The sequence below is a fragment of the Excalfactoria chinensis genome, chromosome 3 (genome assembly GCF_039878825.1).
Source record: "Excalfactoria chinensis isolate bCotChi1 chromosome 3, bCotChi1.hap2, whole genome shotgun sequence".
Classification (NCBI taxonomy): Eukaryota; Metazoa; Chordata; class Aves; order Galliformes; family Phasianidae; genus Excalfactoria; species Excalfactoria chinensis.
This window is the reverse complement of record NC_092827.1, coordinates 79,511,378-79,532,360: the sequence shown is the minus strand read 5'-3', so window position 1 is coordinate 79,532,360 and position 20,983 is coordinate 79,511,378. Positions and strand designations below refer to the sequence as shown.

The 20,983-nt window shown below is 41.6% G+C and overlaps 1 protein-coding gene across 1 annotated transcript in view; it reads right to left on the bottom strand.

The window, feature by feature from the left end:
• Positions 1-16,392, bottom strand: part of PPP1CB (protein phosphatase 1 catalytic subunit beta) — a 31,369-nt gene extending 14,977 nt beyond the window's left edge. The window contains exons 1-4 of the mRNA XM_072332132.1: positions 16,139-16,392; positions 4,031-4,162; positions 552-782; positions 105-209 (exon numbers count right to left, since the gene is read on the bottom strand). Of these exons, the coding sequence (XP_072188233.1) occupies positions 105-209; positions 552-782; positions 4,031-4,162; positions 16,139-16,190 (520 nt within the window). The 5' untranslated portion in view covers positions 16,191-16,392. The remainder of the gene's footprint in view (positions 1-104; positions 210-551; positions 783-4,030; positions 4,163-16,138) is intronic.
• Positions 16,393-20,983: the final 4,591 nt, after the last annotated feature.

The following is a 20,983-nucleotide window of genomic DNA, read 5'->3' as shown; positions in this document are numbered from 1 at the left end:
TACATCGTGAGCTGAACATCGTGTATGCACATCCTCTCAATTCAATATAACATTAATCCAAATAACAGCTTAGACACATCCTTTAAAAGCAGTCAGCCATTTACCTCCATGACAGCAGAAGATCTTCTCATCCACAATGGCTGCAATAGGCAGACAATTAAAGCAGTCTGTGAAGGTCTTCCAGAGCTTAATGTTAAACCTCCGCTTACCTACAAAACAGTGTGAGAGATTAGGAAAAGATGACTATTTTCTTAAAGCCAACCTACAACATATATCACAACCTGATGGAGGATGTAAGCTAACTGTCTTCACACAGCTTTATTTCTCAAACCTGAGTACACTTAGAGACTCCTACAATACCATTTCAGGGACAACAGAACAGAAAATAATTCTAAGTTTAACCTTCTTTTGATATGCTCTTTCAGAAGGTTTCAAAGCAGGTTTGCAGAACACTGAAATTCTTACAGCACATGAATCGTGAGTCATTACCAGAAGTACTTCCAAAATGCAGTATTAATATCTGTCTTTCAGAAGAAATAGGTTTAACTTACATTCATCATAGAATCCGTAGATCCGGTTGATGCTAGCACACTCATGATTTCCTCTTAAGAGAAAGAAGTTTTCCGGGTACTTTATTTTATATGCCAGAAGTAGGCAAATTGTTTCCAGAGACTGCTTGCCTCTGTCTACATAATCTCCAAGGAAAAGATAATTTGCTTCTGGTGGGAATCCTCCATATTCAAATAGTCGAAGCAAATCTGTATACTGACCATGAATATCACCTGAATAAAAAAAGGTTTATCACGGATGAGTGCAACAATGTAAGGAGTAGACATATCAAGAGCTTATATCAATTACTTACTATGGGATAGTAAAAATAATAATAATAATAATAATTCTCCCTTAAAAACAAACTGACAATAGGTATCAGAAAAGTGAAAACTATTTTACATAACAAAACCAAGGGCTTAGTAAATACAACTTGCTATTCACAGAACTGCTAAGTGGTTAGGACAATCAATGAAAATCTGAAAAACCAAAGCTAAAGACTTCAAACTATGCTTATGCTTTCTAAACATGCTCTCATCTGGTCATATTACAATGAAGTCAGAAAGACAATCATTAATGTAACAGTTACACGGCCAGGGAGCCAATGGATTAAGTCACACACTGTACTGTGAAAGCACATCAGTACTGGACCTACATTCACTGGAGAGAAACTGAACACTGTGCTGGCAGTGGCACTTTCAAAAGTCAACTGCTTCTCCTCTCCATGACATCACTGTACTAAGCTTCTCATTCTCCAGCATTTAGGATGACTCCCTGGACGCAATTGTTTATTGTAAATAATACAGAGACTCAAAGACTGATAGCTCTTACACACTACTCAAAACTGCAGAAGTATCTTAGGAACAGTAATGATCATGTTACTCATCACACTGCCAGTTTTAAAACTAAGATGGCTTTCCATCCACGCAATAGCTCTGTGCAGCAACTAAAACACCACAGCACATCCTTTCAGATTAGGCTGAAGTCATTACCCTTGAGCTGCCCAGAAGGTCAAAGGTGATACCAAAGCTCTACAGTAACTTGTACAGTAGCTGTGATATATTTCAGTTGACTGTAGAATTCATTAACAAAGTGACTGAATGCAAAACTATACCTAAGAAACCTTTGGTAAAAGCTGTATGATGATAATACAGACTACTTCTTGATCCCTTACACTAAGCATGTCATGAATACATTTTCAACTGTGCTGTTTGTTCTGTGGCAAAATACCTGTCTTTATTAAGCCTAGTAATTCTCCAGTAGAGAACTAGCTTCCTTGACTATAAGGAGCAAAACTGACAAACAAAATGTCCCCACCCATATGCCTACAACTTGATTCAGAACCTTAAACCAAACAAAAGGACTTGCACATCTTGTGTGGAGTCACATACTCCAGCAGTGACTTCATGCCTTATTCCTCTTTATCTTTCCATGAGAAAACCACCACTACCTTCTTTCAGCAGACAATGCTTTCAACTATTTCTTGCTCAAGGAGGGGACTTGCATACCACTATCTGTTTAATGATGAACATTATTCACTACCCAACTGCAGGCCCTCTGAAGTTCTACCAGCTAAAATCATTTATGCATACACTACAAGAAGAGTTTCTACTCCACTTGGTATTTAGAAATCTTCAGGTTAAGATCAAAAAACATACAAGTTTCATCAACACGTCACCACGGTGCTGAATCTAGTACTCCAGAACTATTCAATTAGTACTCAAACTTCATCACCATCAGAAGTAATCATCACCAAAATAAATATACTATGGAAATACTTTATGTTCATTGTCTGAAACTACTTTCAGTTACACACATGAGCTAAAGGGATTAACGGACATAGAAGAATGAAGGAACGTTCTGTAGAAACTATTTTGTGAAGTGACCAAAGCATTTCAAATTATTCCTTTGCAGGCACCTGATAATTTAAAATACAACTTCATATAGGCACAAGTTGAAGCCTATCAGAGTAAAAACTACAGCTATTTTAAAATGGACATTTACATAAGAAAATCTCCCATCTTATGTTAGAACACAGCCGTTCAAGACTTAAAAGCTTATTTTGAACTGAACTGATTACAAGAAAAGACAGTTCTACAACCATTTCTCAAGCACTACCTGAACACATTAAAACAGTAGTTCAAAGGAGTACAGCAGCATATTGTGCTCTCAGTGAAAGCCATCACCTCTCTTCCACTTCTAAATAAATACAACTTTGACAATTTCTCTAATGTTTAATTTAGATACAGCTGACACTTCCAGGTGCTACCGCTTTGTTTAACATGTAATTTAAAAATAACAAATCTCTTACATAACTGTGCATTTGCTACCCCTACTATTGTACATCTAAGAGCCTTCTGAGCAATCTAGTTTTAAACAAGTGAGAAACTAACTTTGTTTGAAGGAGTCTAATTATACTTTGCAGATTGAACTTAATATTAAGAATGTATGCAAGTCTTTCAATTTTCTTCTTTCTAGGAATTAGGTGACACTAGTCTTTCTCATCACAGAACAAATAAAATGTAGTAAAGCTAGATTTTTACCTTCAAATTTATGTTGTCAGGCAAGCTGGTCCTGTTCATCCCCTCCTCCATACTCAAGCAAGTTATCACTCATTTAAAAGTGACTTTGCTACTTTAGAACATACATAACACTAATAACTGCTGATATTCTAAGTGCATGGCAATATCACTACAATTGCTCTGACAGAAAGCTTTAGTTCTTCAAGCAGTCAAATACTTCAAGCAGTCAAATTCAAGCATATGCCTGCTGTTAATAACTTGAAGCATGATTACAAGCTAGCATTTACAATACTTCAGTAACAGTTAAACATGCATGCACACCTATTAACTGTATTTTTGAAGGAGTCTAGCATATTCTAAAGGCTTATGGAGGAAAAGGATGCAGTTATATTTGATAGCAGTGTTTGACGGTACTTGATATACAGCTTGAGGTACATTTCCCATGTTAATGAGTTTATTTATTTTTAAGTTGAAAGAATAACAATGCTTTCTTCAATGCTATTTACAAACAGACTAGTAAGTACTCCATCTCATCTTATATGAAGATCTTTCTTCAGTTTCTGCTACAAAGGGAACAACAACAAACATTTACTATTTAGGTGTTTTTAGAATGCTTTGAGATAATGATCCAAACAGTAGCAGCTCTGTGCAAGAAGCCCTTAGGACAACAGACAGGCTGCAAAATTTGCACTAGAAGTGCATGCAGCTCTTACTGCCATCAGCACTTGCTCCTAAATAGCACCAAGAGCAAACATTAGCTGCCTTCTCTTGACTTAATCCAATCTAAGTTGAAAATGATGTTTAAGACTGAGAAGACCTCAATCACTAATCTGTATTGCTCAAATCAAGGTCATTTGTGTATCTCAGCATCTTCTTCATCAACTTTCCTTCTCATTCCAGTTAGCATACAACTAAATCAACACACCTACATAATAGACACACAAATTAAGTTTACATACCACAAATTTTCAGCGGTGCCTCTAGTTCCAGGAGAATAGGCTGGCTAAGAAATATTTCTCGTGATTTTATGCACAAGCCCCGAACTTCTGCTTCTGTCATCTGAACAATCTTCCCAGGACGACATCCTCGTACTGAAAGGAGAAGTTTAACAATTAAGATAGCTGGCACACAGAAGCCATCAACAGGTAAGTGCAGATGAGCTGTGTCTGAAGTCTGTATCTGGCACATCAACTTATCTACAAAACGTGGGAACTGCATATTCCAGCCAGTTCTAAAGTTAAACTCTGATATACTGACAACCTGTGCTTAAGCTCCAAATGCATCCCTGTTAAGTCACAGTCCCAGAAAGCAGCAATTTAGATCTTGCTTTTGTCTATATTTGGATAAATAGCAACTTCAGAAAGTGTTTAAATGAATTATCAGATTATGCTAGAGAATTTGCAGCAGGCAAAAAAACCCTTGAGAATGGAAATCTCAAATACGTTAACACAAAATGATCTAGGCCAACTAAGTTCAACAAGGCAAGCTAAATAAAAAGGAACATTTGTACTTTTTGCAGCTGAAATTGTCCTATCAGGAACATCACATTAAACCGTGTCTGTGCAGATAAAAATCTTCATTCATACATAATGAATCTCAAGTTTCAGGAACCTCAGCGACCAAACAGACATTCAATGAGCTTGAAACTGAATTCCTATACCCACAAGCCAAGTATTCCAATCCATACTTAGGAGTGAAGTTTCCAAAAACATCCACACTGCACTCCAACTAACATCCTCTGGCAAGCCTATCCGCAGCTGCTTCTTTCCATGAATACCTACCTGATTCTTCTCTCAGGCTCTAATGTGTACATGAGGCAGAACAAATGTCTACACTCTGGCTGATGTGATTCAGTTTTACATGTCAGTATAAACTAACAATCAGATGCAACTAATAGAGCAGAACACAGCAGTGTCTATGACAGGCTAGCATCGTGTTCTGCCCCCTGCTTTGCATGGAGCAACACTCAGCTTTAAACAACAGTAGCAGCTATAAAAAAAAGTGGTATGAACCTTTAGCAGTTCAAATCATGTTTTCAAACTCTAACACAGTAAGACTTGACTGAAAAATATTTGCTGCAGCTTCAGTAAGTCTTACGAAACTTGCTAACAGAAGAGCAAAGTGAATACATCTTCCTTTTTATTGCAGCTCAGCTCTCAGCCAACATACTTGGCAGAGTAAATCACTGCCATCTACATGGGGGAGAAAGGATATAAGGGGAAACAACCTGTCCTAAGACACCTAGTACCAGAAGTCTACTAGAACTAGAACTACTAGTACTAGAAGTACTAGACTAGAATTCCAAAGAGTTAAGATCAGAAAGCTCTGTCCTGCCTATCATTGCATACTTCCCCCAGAATGCATCTGATCAGTTCAACACTGCTGCTTGTTTCTTTTAACTAAAATAAATAGAAACCAGATCACTTGTTTAACTAAGGTTAAGCAGCCACAGAAGAAATGAAGAGGCAAAAAAAAAAATAATTAGTACTTCAAGTAGGGAAGAGAAGACGTGAAACTACATCTTGGGGCAGCCAGCGGGAGTGCAACAATAGAAGGAAGGTCAGCTTATCTTCAGTGATAATATACTGCTCACTAGAATCCCACAAGAACAAGGCTTGTAGAAGCACCATAAGGAGACTTCTTTCAGCGAAACTTGAAATGTGACTCTAAACAACTCCATGTGACATTTACCATACGGTAAGTCACACACTTTCCTCTAACTACATTAGAGAAAGCAGACAGCTTTTACTAATCTCTTCATAATCTAACATCTTAATGCAGGAAGAATGACAAGTTAATTGTCTGCCCTTGTATTTTTTAAGACACAAAGTGATCAGAGAATAAACGCACACAGGCCTCAGTTGCAGTGCATCTCAAATGTCTACAACATGATGCACTTTGATGCATCTTCATCCCCAAAGGGGTTATTGGCAAGAAATAAATCTTGACAGATTTTCACAAGACTTGACTACTCAATCTGCAGGTACCAAAATCCTCTCAACACCTCCATGCTTTTCAAATACTTGCACTCCAGTAGCTTATACAACTCCCATTTGCAGACCTGAAACTCACTGTGCTAGACACAACAAACTGCCACTATACCTAAGAAAGTTCCCACCTGAGAAGAGCACAGTCTTAACAGTTCCCATTACTCTTTCTGAGGTAGTTATGCTGCATTTTAAAGCCATGGTTGCCTGATGCCTATAACATCAAGGTCCTACTGCATGCTTCTTCAGCCTAACTAGCTTGTCTGCCACATTCTACTCCACTATCTGCTTTCCTTTAAACCCTTCTGGTAAGAATTAAGTTTTCTTCTGTATTTAACTGCTGCCAATATTTTGCAGCACCAAAATGAAACCATGTAATAAGGATTAAAACCAAGAAGTGACTTAACTGCACACTTATTACACCCAGTCTAGTTTTGGAACTCAAACCCAGGAAATCCCACCATAGATGACAGTAATGTTTCCACAAATAGCCCCAGACAAAGCACAGAGACCAAAACTGAGGCTGTAGTTCAAGGAGGGCACTCATACCACTAACTTTGATCCAATCAGTATTTCCTAGAACAGCAACATTGACTCCCTTTGAAAAAGAGAGGTTTAAACATGGAACAATTGCTTTGCCGGATTAAGCCATTAAGTGCTGCTGGATTTCTGAGCTAGAACACATACTGAACACACAGCTTGTGACTTCCAAATCAGCCAACTGCCACAGCACGTCCAGAGTCACAGTGCTAGATCCTGACCTTTTACAATACAGCCTCACATGCTGCAGCTCCTTAACAAGGAAGCCAACAGATTGGCAACTCGTTATTAGACGCTGCTTCTCCAAATAAACCCAGCTTCTAAAACTATGCTGAGCATGTCACTGGGAGACAAAATGCCTGGTGAATGCACTTACAGGCTGCTCCGGGGAAGGAAACAGCCCTGAGCCACTGGGCCTTTATAAAGGCCTGGCCACCTGAATCACTGGCAGCTCTGCAGAACAAACAAGCTCACTTACATTTGAAGAAGCAGAGCCTGGGTATTCAGGAGAAATCATCATCAATAATACATTCAAGAGAGGCAAGTTTTCTCCCATAATCCCCATAGTCAATAAGACAAATGAAGTAGCAAAAAATAAGAAGCTACTGTGACCTCAGAAGCCTCAGCACATCACTGGACTCCGACTCAAAGGTGCTGAAAGGTTACCCTTTCTGGAAGAGCTTGGCCACTGGCCTGGCACAAACAGGCAAGCAAAACTAAGCACATATTTCACCCACTTACACTACAACTAGAATTCTGTTTATGTTTCCTTGGCTCAGCCAGGCATTGTATGGAATGTAAGTAAGAGCAACTCTCACCATATTTAGTTTTTCAAAAGAGAACTCCTCAAGAACTGATTTAAAAGGAAGTTATGAGAACTGGATCAAGAGTACAAGTTGTGTTTCACAGACTTCTTCGCGAATTATGCTAGGAAAGCACTGTTAAATATGCTAGCCACAGATACAAATTTCACAGTGCACGCACCTCAAAAAGGCCTCACAGTACTGGGAAAAAATCAATCACTTCCAATGGTTGCTGTTTATCCAGAGGAAGAACGGTACCTCAGCATTAGGTACCAATTAGCTCTCTATGATGCAGACACAGTAAACAAGCATTGACTGAAACAAAAATCTGTGGCAGGGACAACCACTCCTCTCCTAACTCTCAATCCTGCATGCATAGCACTGCGCCAGAATAAAACTTTACTGATGAGAGCTTAAGCCTTAACCTAGTGGAGAACAAGGAAGTAAATATCACTATATACATTGTATTTCAAAGCTACTGTTTGAGCCCAATAGCTCCTACAGTAATCCAAACCTACTCTAATTACTATTAAAGTGTCTCAGCACCTACACAACTGTTGGTAAGCAACCTTATTAAGTCTAACAATAGAAGCCAGTAATTTGAGATGCGAGTTGCAGTGCCAGGAAAGAAACTTCCGCACTAAGAAGGGTTCTTGTTGTTTGTTGGTTTTGTTTGCCAGCACCCTTCCAAACTCATGCCAGAGACCAGCAGATTTTGTAAGGCTGCCACAATTTCTAGCATTACAACTCCAAGCAATGTGGTCTAAGAACTGTACTGGAGGTTCTGTGAGTTTTGTCCCTACTAACATACTATTCCATGGAGCTGAGCAAACACATTTAAGTCAGACTGTCGCTCTGTCTCTGATGTGCCTCTCACTTTAAGTAACCAAGCTTCTCATTTTCTGGTATCACTAATAGAAGTTTCTTCAACTACTGAATCAGCTGTAGTACACACAGCTGTCCTTAACACGACTGTGTTCTACTACCATACACACCCTGTTTATCAGACAACACTCACACTTTCAGCACATCATTAGATCTTGTACACACTTCTACCAAGTTTGAAAAAATACTGGTGCCAGCATCACTGTTATGAAGCAACTTCCATCTTACCCCGCACATCCATTTTGCATGCACACTTGCAAGGCCACAGTAAACTGTACTAGGGAGTGCACCTTTTCCTTCTAGTACAAAGACACAACAAACAAGTTTAATCTACACAGCTCCCCGGGCTGGAAGAAGCATTCGCTGTGAACTTGGGTGAGGATAAGCCAAGGATTAAGCAGCCAGCTGTTCTTCTGGCAGAAGCTCCAGCCAAGGTATTTCCAAAATTACCATGTGCAAGTTCCATTTGCCAAAGTGTATCTTAAATAAGAAGCAAACAAAAAGCACAGCATAAAACTGCAAGCACGCAACCACCAATATCCCACAAGCGTATATTCTCTCACGATAGCCTCTGGAACATTTAGTGACTGACAACAAGCAACTGAACACTCAACTGCTTGTCTCTTGCACAACAATGTATTCTAGAACATCTGATGAACCCTGAACAGTTTCAGAACAGCAGGAATAGAATGGATTTGGAAGCTAAAGGTACTAGTACTGTTAGTTAAAGAAAAGTTCCAACAGCTTTGGAAATATGCTCTAACATCAGCCAGCTAATTCTTACAATTCTAAGTTACAGGTTTTTGTGGTTTTTATGTCCAGAATCCTAGATTAGAACACCTTTCACTTTGGAAAGCAAAGCTTCTATTCCCTCAAAACATTTTCTTTAGTTCAGTTGTACAGCTGTCGCCAGAAGCATCTACTCCCTATTTTGTAGCAAAATGGAGTCAGGACAACAGTACAAGTTTTTGTAACTGTTTAGTCTTGAGAACAGTAGGCTCAGGGGAAACTTTAATGCTCTCTACAACTATTTGCAATGAGACTGTGGTAAAAAAGGGATGTAGGCGTCTTCTCCCACACAACTTGACAAGAGGGACAAGAGGGAATGGCCTCAAGTTGTGCTAGGGGAAATTCAGCCAGGATGTCAGGAAAAGATACATGATCTGAAAGAGTGGTCAGGTACTGGAACAGGCTGCCCAGAAAGGTGGTGGAGTCACTGTCCGTGGAGGTGATGATGAATCATTTAGACAGCGTACTAAGGAACACGGTTTAGGGGAGTTAAACTGATGGCAGACAGACAGTTGGACATCATCTTCGAGGTCTTTTCCAACCTTGGTGATTCTATGATTCTAAACTGCTGCAACAAACCCAAGGTCCAAATGGCTTCCATTCCCATACTAGCCTGTGAACAACAGTAATGCTGTTAAAATAATGCCACAGCTTTGCTCAGTGGAGTATGCAGCACACAGCTGAACAAAGAGCTACTGAGCACGTTACACAGTGAAGAAAGCTCTGCACCTTTCATAGGGTGAAGCATCTTGACTCTACACAAACAACAGAAGAACTAGCTTTTGAGGGAGTCTTTTCTCAAGACCTTGGACTTGTCAGTCCAAAAGGTCTAAAACCACTATCACGTGCATCCTCACTAGGTGCCCTCCAGATGAAGAGTTTTCCTGAAGAACACAGCACTGGACATGAGCTCACTTTAAAAAGATTTCTTTAACATAATACAAAATCAATGCAGAGTAAAAGAGTTCAAAAGTAAAAGCCTTCCATTTATAACAAAGGAAATAACCAAACAACCAAGCATTCCTCTTTCACCAGAAGTTGAAATTACATTCCTGAAGTTCATACTACCCAGCACAAATAACGCTCAAGGAGAAGCATCATTAGAAGCTATCTCCAATTGCTTCAGGGGATGCTCAAATCAGCCCACCACAATATACAGTTTACCCTACACCAAAACCCTTCCCAGCTGCATTCACTCTTCATGGGCCACCTATTTATACAGAGGTTCCATGCAGCTTAAGGTCTCAGTCATTCTTAATCACGCACAGTCCCAATCATCACTGGATCCAAAGGTAAAGAAAAAAAATCACAGCAGTCACTCCATTCCATAAGGAAAATATGTAACCCTAATACTTGTTATTGCTCTATATTTACTATGTTTACTTGCTACACCTGAACCAAAATCCCACCTAACCAGCAAAGTGTGAGGTAGAAACTTCTCACTGTGCAGTAACATACAAAGGGGTGGCAAGTTTTTTTCCACATCACTTTCAAGGTTAAACTAGCATTAAAATCTCATGCAACACAGAACATCAGATTCTTTCTCAAAGTTGAACTTAATTTTTCCTCTAAAGCAGTGTTAACAAAATTACTAACTGGAGACAGGTGAGGGCAGATTACAGAGTTGCTTTCTAACTCCTGATGAGTAACAAGGAAGAAAATGGCTGAAGATGCATTAAGAAAGCTACAGTTTAAGATGACTTTTGCACTCCCAAGATCCTTAAATTCCACAATTGCTGTGTAGAACAGGGCTAGAAGGAATGGCCTCAAGCTATACCAGGTTGGATATTATGAAGAGTGGTCAGATGCTGAAATAGGCTGCCAGGGAGGTGGTACCTCCCTGTCACTGTACCTGGAGGCATTCAAGAAACATTTAGATGTTGTACTGAGTGATCAGGCTTAATGAGGAAATACTGGTGGTAGGCAGACAGTTGGACTGGATGATCCATCTTTCCCAACCTTGGCAATTCTATGATTCTAGACAAACAAAAGCTTTGTATCAAGTAAGTTTGGTATTATATTGCCAAAAGACAGAAGTCTGCGCTGTAAAACAAAGATAAAGTAGTATATGCTAAAAGTCAAATCATTGGGCATTATGTGAAGGCAGTAAACAGGGCCATTTCAACATGAAATTCACAAGCGAGATACAGATGGCATCAGCAGTACTCCAGGCTGCAGTTCACAGTAGATTTCCTTACACACACACACCCCGCTCCCTGAGTACACCATCTGACCTCACCAAGCTGTAGCCAAATATAGTATGCTTGACTTCACGCTGCTAAACTACTTATTGTCTTTTAAGTTACAAACCTACTTTTGTAATGGCCACTCACAAGCATTTGACAAAATACTCAGGCTAAAAAATCCTCCTGTTTGCATTAAATAAAGCACTGCTTCCTTCTTTTATGCTATAATTTAGCTGTACCTCTGAACAAGACAAAGACAAACATTCTTCAGCAGTGTTAAATGAAACAGTTACTGAATCATATAGGTTTAACACAGGAAAATAACCAGACAGAAGAAAGGAGCACCAACATCCCTTTTTTGACACTAAGCTCTTGGCCTACAGTACAATTTTTCAAGTCAACTATCTCATTTATCCTGCACTTCACAAGGACGAGCTGGCTCATATCTGCACTGCCGTACAAACTCAGCAGCAAACACCACTCTTCTTGTATCCCTTCTTCCCATTTAATGGGATATACATTCTCCAAGGAACACACAATGAGAACCAACAATTTTCTCTCTCCAAAGAGACAAAGAATATTTCAAAAATAATTCCTTTGCTAAGAACTCCTCATGTTGTTCTCATTTATTTTTTCTAATACCAAGTTGTCCAATGATCCCACTGCAAACCAGGCAATAACCTTTGACCCTTCAAGACTCACCTCCATGGTGTGATCTTACCATTAATACCCATTTTTCTTCTCTACAATTGCTTCTTTCAGTATCAGCAATGAAGCCCACAGAACTGTGGCACCACTACAGTATTGTATCTGCCCATCAGGCTGCCTGTGTAGGGTAAACTACTAAGACATTAACCAAAGCTCATTGATTATAACATATTAGTCCAACAACTCCGTAGCATTTAACAGTAATAAAGAATGCTCCAATTATTTCATAAGCATTTAAATTTACCTTTCACCTGAATAACTGACTCATTCAAATATCAGTCTTTGTCACAATCTGTATGATCTCTGAAATAACAAGAAACCAAAGCTTGTAGCTTTCCTAAAGGCATCACCTTACATGACGAGGTCACGAGAGAGCTTTTATTAAGGTGGATGTAAAAATCATGCTTTTAGCTGAGCACTGAAGCTATAACTGTTCCCACATCTACATGAAGTTTGACAACTCTCCTCTTGGCTAGATATGTCCCATTCCTCAGAGCAGACTAAGTACTATCCAAAAGAGCAGCCCAGCTAGCTTCATCAAAAACAAATATGTCTTAGAGCAAATTTACGCTAAATTCCATTAAATGAATTTTAATTGTTAATATGTTGCTAGACTTAGGTAAGCAAGGGGCTTGGTCTTGTACAATCATTTCACAAGCAAGCCCTCTACAGTGATCCAGCAACAGAAATTGCTGAAGTCCAGCCCAACTGGAGTCACCTACAGATACACTTACAGCACAAAAACAGGAAGCCCAACACAGCAATAAACATGGTGGCCTAATAACCACCACCCACAGCTCTCTTATAACAGGCACAGCTACCCCAGCATCTCTGTTTTGCCACAGAACGAGCTTCTCTGTACATACCCAAAGCATAAGCTCACTTAGAGCCTAGGTTAAATGTAAATCTGGTACACCAAGCTAGCCCAGTATTTTTCCAGATGTCATGGCATTTCCCACAAAGGGACATATGGTGTACCTAGATGGTGCACAATACAGCATGTTCCACATCTTTTGTACAGATGACAGTCTTATGCATGCTTAATCCTGGACTGACTGTAGATAGAATGGGCTGGAAAGATCCATCCACCAGATGGCATAGCTGAGAAAGCAAGAAAAAGCAACAAAAATACCCAAGAAAACAGAACACATATTTAAAAAATATATATACAACCATCTTTTTTGTATGCTGTAATGTAACTAAGCCTGATCCATGCCCAGAATTCTGAATAGCTGCTTAAGAGAAACCCTAAACTAATTCAGTGTTCATTTTTGTGGTTCCCCATCAGTTGCAAAGTGTTTCAGCTAAGCTAAAGAACTATGGTTGAATGACTTCTAAATGTTTGCAGAATCTTTCATGAGCTATTTCTGTTATCGAAATTTATCTTGTAATCAGCCAAAAGTATCCCCCAAACCAATCAGGCACATATCTAGAAGCACCATCTCTAACAAGTAAACAAGTACCAGACATATTTTAACAGTCACTGCAAAACAAGCTCTTACCATTCATTAAACCAGCAACGAATTCAGGACTAAAAAGGATTAGTATTCAGTATATGCAAGAACATGGAAATAAACCAACATCCTGGGATACTATCATCAAGCATTAGACTATGGCTCAGCTGAGCCTCTCTGAAAACTATCCCCAATTTAACTCCAGAGCAAAACAGTCTGGCCTCGAGCACTCCGAGGATCCCATCTACAAGTTCAGAGTAAGCATGCATGCACATCTGCTGAGCGTTAATACTTTGTCCTTGAGGAAAACTCCCAAGCAGCCCAGCCACAGGCCGCCTCATACTGACGTCTCAAACAAGAAGAATCACATGCAGGGTAAGATGATCTACTGCAATCAAAAGGCAAGTTTAAAGTGTTATATAATCCAGAAGACAAGTGGTCTTGAGCAATCATAGTGAAAACAGTCCCAAGAAATGTAATTAAGAGCACAGGCTAGCTAGCCTCACAGCCCAGGAACAGGTGTCACAAACCAGGAGGCCAAGGTCACTAGGGAAGATTCAGGCCGCAGCTTTTGATATGCACTTACTGTCTTTAAAATTTATGTGCAGCCTCAGACAATTGCAGACTGCTGCTGAAACTGAACACTGCCCATTTCGCCTCAAGTAACCAAAAGGACCACAGGCCTGCTGCACACCTACATTTCATTACAGATACTATTGATTATGTTAATGCAGTTTTTGGTTTAACAGCTCAAAAGCCACATTTCCTCATTGTTACAGTCAAAACTGAAGTCATAGGAACAGGGACAAAGAATTTACTTTTTACAGACTGCTCCAGAGATAAAAGCCAATAGGAATTGCTCTGCGCAAGCAGTGTGAGGAGGGACACACACTGTGTGTTGGTGCAGGTCAGCTAAGCAACAGCGTCAGCTCTGTAACACAAGCTGCCAGCTGCATGAAAAGGCTTCGCTGTGGAACACTACTATTCCAACTGCAGCTTGAAATACTGTATATTAACAGTAAAACAAAAGATGGTACATGAAAATCCACCTGCAATGTGCTTTTGTTTTTTTCAAACAAAACCTGGAAGAAACGATTCCTTTTCAGACGCAATATGTTGTACAAAGTGCTCCTTCTACTGTTAGTAAGAAACAAACCAAGAAAAATTACCCTGTTTTCATGAAGAACCTTCCTGATCTCTGCTCAAAGAGTTGAGCTGGCTGACAAACAGATGCAAAACCGTCACAAAAACTTATTTCTGAAATTGCATATACATATGCTTAGAAATTAAACTGCCATGGAACAAAAAGCACAAGGTTGCTTGGTCTCAGCACAGCCAAACATAACCCAAAGAGCTGGAGAGTTGCAACACAAGCATTTATGGTATATACAAAAGGTAACAAGTAAGTATTTCAAAGGTCTTGATCACCTTAAAGCATTCTGTTTGTAAGCAACAACCAGATGGGCAGAGAGGAAAAGTACTTCTCGTTTTTATTCTTAAGAGCCTCTTTCCATAAATAAGACCAAAAAAAGCAACTAAAAAACCACAACAGCATACATACACACAGCACACACCTTACGAAGGACAAAAATAAAAGTACAATAAAAGTCAATGTTTAGTAGGTTACTGCTTAGCTTGCCTTACGCCTACTTACTAATCTGGGTTTCAACACGCAGAAAATAGGGAGTTTATCTGTAGTAGTGATCAGAGATAAACTCCGACTGATAACAGCTGCAGGTTCTTTCCATACTACACTACACTGTGTATCTTGAAACACAAACACGAGTACAACCGCCCAGCGCCTTCGTGTTTTTTAAAACATGGGTTTTATTGTTTTTAATGTCTAGTTTCACCTCCAAAAAGGGATAGAATTACAAATAAAAACTGGGAGCCCTACAAACTCTGCTTGGCAGTAACTTGGCTAAAAAGAATTTTCACACTTAGGAGACTCATTTCCATTCCAGGACAGTACGCACTCCATATATTTCTTTATATAAGCCCTCTGCAAAGCGATTGAAGTACCCGAGGCTCTATTTCCATTTGTGGCGAGCCAGAGAGAAGAGCGCGTATCTACGTACGGCACACCGGGCACGGGCTGCGTGCGGGATGGATGAGCTACGTGAGAAGAGGCCTGCGGACACCGAACACTCGAGACAACTTACAAGAAACGCTAATAACAGTATCGCAGCTTCTCCGCAAAGACGGATTCACCTTCCCTCCTCATTCGGAGGGAAACCCGCACAAAACCCCCCGCAGCCCTGAGCAGCGCCGCACAGAGCGCAGGCAGAGGGCCGCCAGCCCGCCGCTCCCACACAACCCCACACCTAACGCCGCTCCCCGACGCGATTTCAGACCCGGAAGGCTACGGCCGACCCGGCCGGCCCCCCGCTCTCAGCCGAGCCTCCCCCAGAGGGCAGCTGCGGCGGCGGGAACGGCTCCTCCGCGGCTTTTCCGCCTTTCTTTAAAGGCGGGGGGTCGCCCCACCCGGAGCCGGCAGGGCTTCCCCCCTCCCAACCCCGCCGGGTACCCCCGCAGCGTCCCCTGTTCGCCGCGAGGGGCACGACCCGGCCGCTGGAGCCCCCCGAGCAGCTCCGAGCCCCCCATGCGCCCCCCGGGTCCGAGGGAGGGGCTGCCCCGGCTCCCGCCGCGCCCCGCCCGCCCGCCTCCCGCCGGCGCCCCCCGCTCTCCCGCGGGGCGGCCCAGCGCGGCGCTCACCTTCCAGCAGCCGGGTGATGAGGCTGTCCACGTTCAGCTCCCCATCCGCCATTTTGTGGCCACCACACTCGGTCCCGGGCGGGGAGAGGGCGGGGTGGAGGGCGCTCCGCCGAGCAGCAGGAGGAGGAGGAGGAGGAGCAGGCAGCAGCGGCGGCCGCGGCGCAGACGGCTCCCCCCGCCCCCCGCCGGCAGTCCCCTCCGGCCGCCCGGCGTCACAGCGCAGCCAGCCGAACTCGCTCCCGCCGCTCCCTCGCCGCTAAATGGGAGGAAGCGGCCGCCTCGTCTACCCGCGCCTCCTCCCCGCCTCAGCAGCTGCCGCCGCGCATGCGCCGTTCAGCCCGACCGGCCGCGCCGCTCTCCCGGCACTGCGCAGGCGCTGAAGGAGTGGCGGGTGGTGTGGCGCGTGCGTCATGGCTGTTCGGCCGTTCGTTACAGCCCCGCGCCGGGTCTGCCGTCGGGACAGCCCCGAAACCACCGCAGGGTGGGTGTCGGTGTGGCTGGGACTGCCGAGAGGACCTTTCTGCTGAGTAGGAAAACATGATGGTTATCTCCTCTTGGTGAGGAGAGAGCAAAATCGATCGGGACAACGCAGGGTGATAGTTGGGCATCCTGAGGTAACCATCAGGCAATGCTGGGTGTCCGGGCAGTCAGGTAGAAGAATGCTCCTTTGAAATACATAGGCAATGACTGTAAAGCTTCACTGAAGGAAGAGGAAGAAGTTCTGGAGAAGAAAAAGGCATTTTGTATCTCCTTATGTTGGCAGCATACATGGAAATATAATTCCAACTCATCTGCTGAGAACATGCACATATCCTTCCTTATTTTTCCATTTCTGACAGGAGTAAAAATCTAAATAACAAATCTTTGTTTGTTTGTTTTGTGGGTTTATTTGTTTCCAAATTAGGAAAAGCAGTCATCCAGCTCCTAAAAAGATCTTCCTTATCCTAACTATTAATTCCTGCCAAAACTAATACACACGTGGTCCCTCCCGACCTTTCAGGAGTTGTCCCAGTTTTGTTTCGTACAGCTGAACTGCTGTGAAGATATATTTTCAGTCATCAAATTCAGACATAATTATATATTATCGTAGAACATTTTGCATTGACAACAGAATAGGGATATGAAGTTATCCTTCGCTGTGACATAAAGATGCAATTAATTTGTCTGCAAAAACTCCAGAAGATACGAAACTTTTGGATATGTTGAGTAAAACATAATTCCTTAACAACTGTTTTTACTAGGCATGTCAGCGTGTTCCAGTGGCACATCATAATACAGAAATTAGTAAGTGGAAGCTATGGGACAGAATCCATTGCAGTAGAATGTGGAAAAATACCAGTCTTCTTCCTTTTTACCACGCTCACATTGTATCTGAAGCCATATTGACATATATAACTTCAAGCCCTTGCATTCTCGAGGACCTCTGGCACACTCGTGACACTTGGCTTTCTACTTCTCAGTTTTGTGTGGTGAGAGATGACATTATGTAATAAGGAAAGCCCACTGACACTGCCATTGCCATCGGTACAATACCTTACTGGCCAGCTCCTGGACCTCACAACAGTGAGCCTCCCCTCTTCTTCCTCATCCTGCATGCACCCTGCAGTAGGAACACGGCTGGAACAGTGCTGTTCCCCAGCTGTACAAGGCTGTCACATGGGAGGACAGGCATCTCACTCTGCAAAGAATGCCCCTGCTTGCTTTGTAGCTTGAGCAGGTAAATGAGTTGGTGGCTTTCCTACTTGCAGGTCAAACTTAATAGATCCTGTGGTTTATATTGGCAAAACTACATTACAGCAAATGGAATTAGAAGATCAGAGAATGAGGCCCGTTGTCTTTCATGATTCAAAAAGAAGTATTTAATGTGGACTGCGTGCGTTGTCTTTGATCAAGGGGAGTTGTTCAATAACTTCTGACATTACAGCATACACACATGGAGACCAAAGATTTCTAACTAGTTATTTAAGTAGCAGGAGAAGCAGAACATTGCTGATTTGCCTGTGGCAAATTCTCATTAATAATACTCATCTTTCTAAACTTCCCTTCAGTTATTTCGAAATTTCCTCTTATGTCCACAAACAGGGCTTTGCTGCTAACATTCCCCTCTTTGGTCTCAGTGCCGTTTACCATAAATACCCTGTGTGACATCTTTCCTTATCCACATGCTGTCTCAAGGTATCCTTTAATTCAGCCTTGAATATATAAGACTTGAACACCAGATTTCCAAATAAGGTGGCAAAAAAAATGATGAGTTACTAAATGTTATTTTCTAAGTCCTTACTGTGCTACTGAGACAGTTGTGTCCCAGTTACAGAGCCCTGTCCTGACAATATTGCCTACTCTTTCCTGGTTGCCTTACATAGGGTCAGCAATCAAGTACTTCAAGTATTGACTTCAACACGGTTAAAGCTGCTTTCAGAAACCATAGATCCAGCTGCCTTGTCCTGCTTGGTCTGTCTTCAGTTACCTGAAGAAAAGCACGTGGCAATATTTGACAGCTATCCACTCATCAAAGCTTATTTCTGACATGTTGTATCACCCTTGTGGAGACTGACTACCATTGCTGTATGGGTGGGAAAAGCTGCATGGCCTATAGTTCATTTTCCATCCTGTAATCAGGAGCATATTTTCCCTGTATGGAAGCAATGCTGCCTCAATGGCCTTTTTCAATTGCTAACTTGAAACAGGAGTTAGTGACCCCAGTCAGCACAAGCACGTGTTTTCTGAGGACATCTTGCTTCTAAAACACTCACGGGTCTTGATTTTTGAGCAAGAAACCACATCCAAGTGCTCTCAGAATAGACAAATACTGCTGATTAATTATCACTAGTTGGTTGCAAAACCCTGGATGCAGAAGCAGACACAGAAAAACAAGCAGATCCTACCCTGTATCTTCTTAGGACCCTTTTTGCTTTCTCAGTATTTATAGTAAGGCTGGGTAAATAGTAGGTTTTGTTCTGTACTTTCAGAGATTAATATATATATATATACACTACTTTAATACATAGAGCCAAAATCAAGACTTCCTCAACTTTCATGAGTGGAGCAGGAGGACATTCCCAAGATACCCAGCGAGTTGAGTTCAGAGCCACGTACCCTGGATGTGAAAAACTTTCCTGTGAACTGCAGCATCCTACATGGGTTTCTTTTTGGAGTTGTGACACTTTGTATAAATAATTAAATATCAGCTGGAACAGAGATGTGAGTTTGGATTTGTGTCAGATGAAAACTCTAATCATTCAGCAAAAGAGCCAGTCGATCCCTTTTGATGTAGCTATGATAGTTTCTAGAAATAGTTAATTATTAATAGAACCCAAAATGCGGGCTATTATTAAAGTAATACACTGTAAATATTCTGCATGCATTTCATGCTTATTCTTTCCACTTCAAAGAGCTGACAGGCGATTCAGATTCACCCTCCTCAGATTCTTGTCATACATTTGCTCATGATTACCTGGGCACCCTTGGTGAGCTCTCAGTTTTAATTCCCACATTCATAAAATGAGAATAATAACAAATGCGAACCTCTGCAGACAATGGAAAGACATAACTGGAATATTTGAAACACGTTTGAGATCTTTGGTTGATATTCAAACGTGTTTTCCGTGATCATCAAAGCTTTAATAATTGTAGATGAATACCAGCCCTGGGTTCCTGTGAATGCAATACATCCTGATTGCCTCTTAAGAACACTGAAAGGGCAGGGTAAGTCTGAACGTTAAATTATTTTATCTGCAATTAAAACAAGAAAGCAGATTGTTGATTTCAAAGACCTGTGACAACAATAATAATGATAATAATAATAAATACAAATTTAAATCCAGTAAGTCTGACTTAAAAGTCTCATTCTGAACAGAGCAGTGACCCCTGCCCTATCCTAATAGCTCAAACCTAGTGTGGAGACTTGGCAAGATAAGAATTGCCCTGAAGGCATGAAGGAGAGCCTTCCGGGACCTCATGCAAAACCATAAGGTAAGATGCATACGGTGTGGCATGTCGCAGATGACTTCATCTCTCAGTGTCAGAACTATTTAAAAGTGGGAGGAGTGCCTTTTATTATTATTATTATTTTTATTATTATTAGCAGATGATCCAATCTCAGTTCCCCTGGCAGCCTGCCCTACTGCCCACAAACTATATCAGAAATTTGCAACACTTGCTGTGGCGCTATTCCCTAAGCAAGGAAGGGGGAAGCAAAACAAGTCAAGTCATTTGTGCCTGCAAGATCTGCAGATCTCAGTTTGTGGAATGTCAGTTAAGTTCACTATTCCTTTGCTTTAGAGGGAAAAAGAAAAAACATTCCTACCCTCCTGTTTCCCAGGGAGGAACAGCTGTGAGAACTGAAAATGCCTGCACCCATTTTCCTAAGTAAACACAGGACTATTTCGTTTCAGCAAAAGCAGATGGTCTGTGCCCTATGAATATGCTGGCATTTGACACTAGCAGACAGAGTTTCACAGAAATAAAACAGAGAGCATTAGAAAGATTCCTCTAAACTCTGGGGCCGAGCTCAAGAAATGAAAGCTATGAACTCAGTAAGAGTATTCCTGAAAAAAAACAAACCAAACCAAATCCCCCCTCTCCACTTTTACACCATCCCCCCCTCCCCCAAATAAACCAAAACCACAAAAAACCAGTGTTTATCCAGAGTTCTCAAAGGGCTTTCTAAATACTGTTGATCAGACTACGTAACAGTCCACGAAGCAATTAAATGTCTTTACAGGTTACTCACAGGGTTACATTGAAGAACAGAAGGTAAATGAGCTCCTTTGGGTTATGCAGTGAGTCACAGTCTGGCCTGACGTGTGTGCTCTGACCATCCACATTTCTCTTCCCTTGCTAATA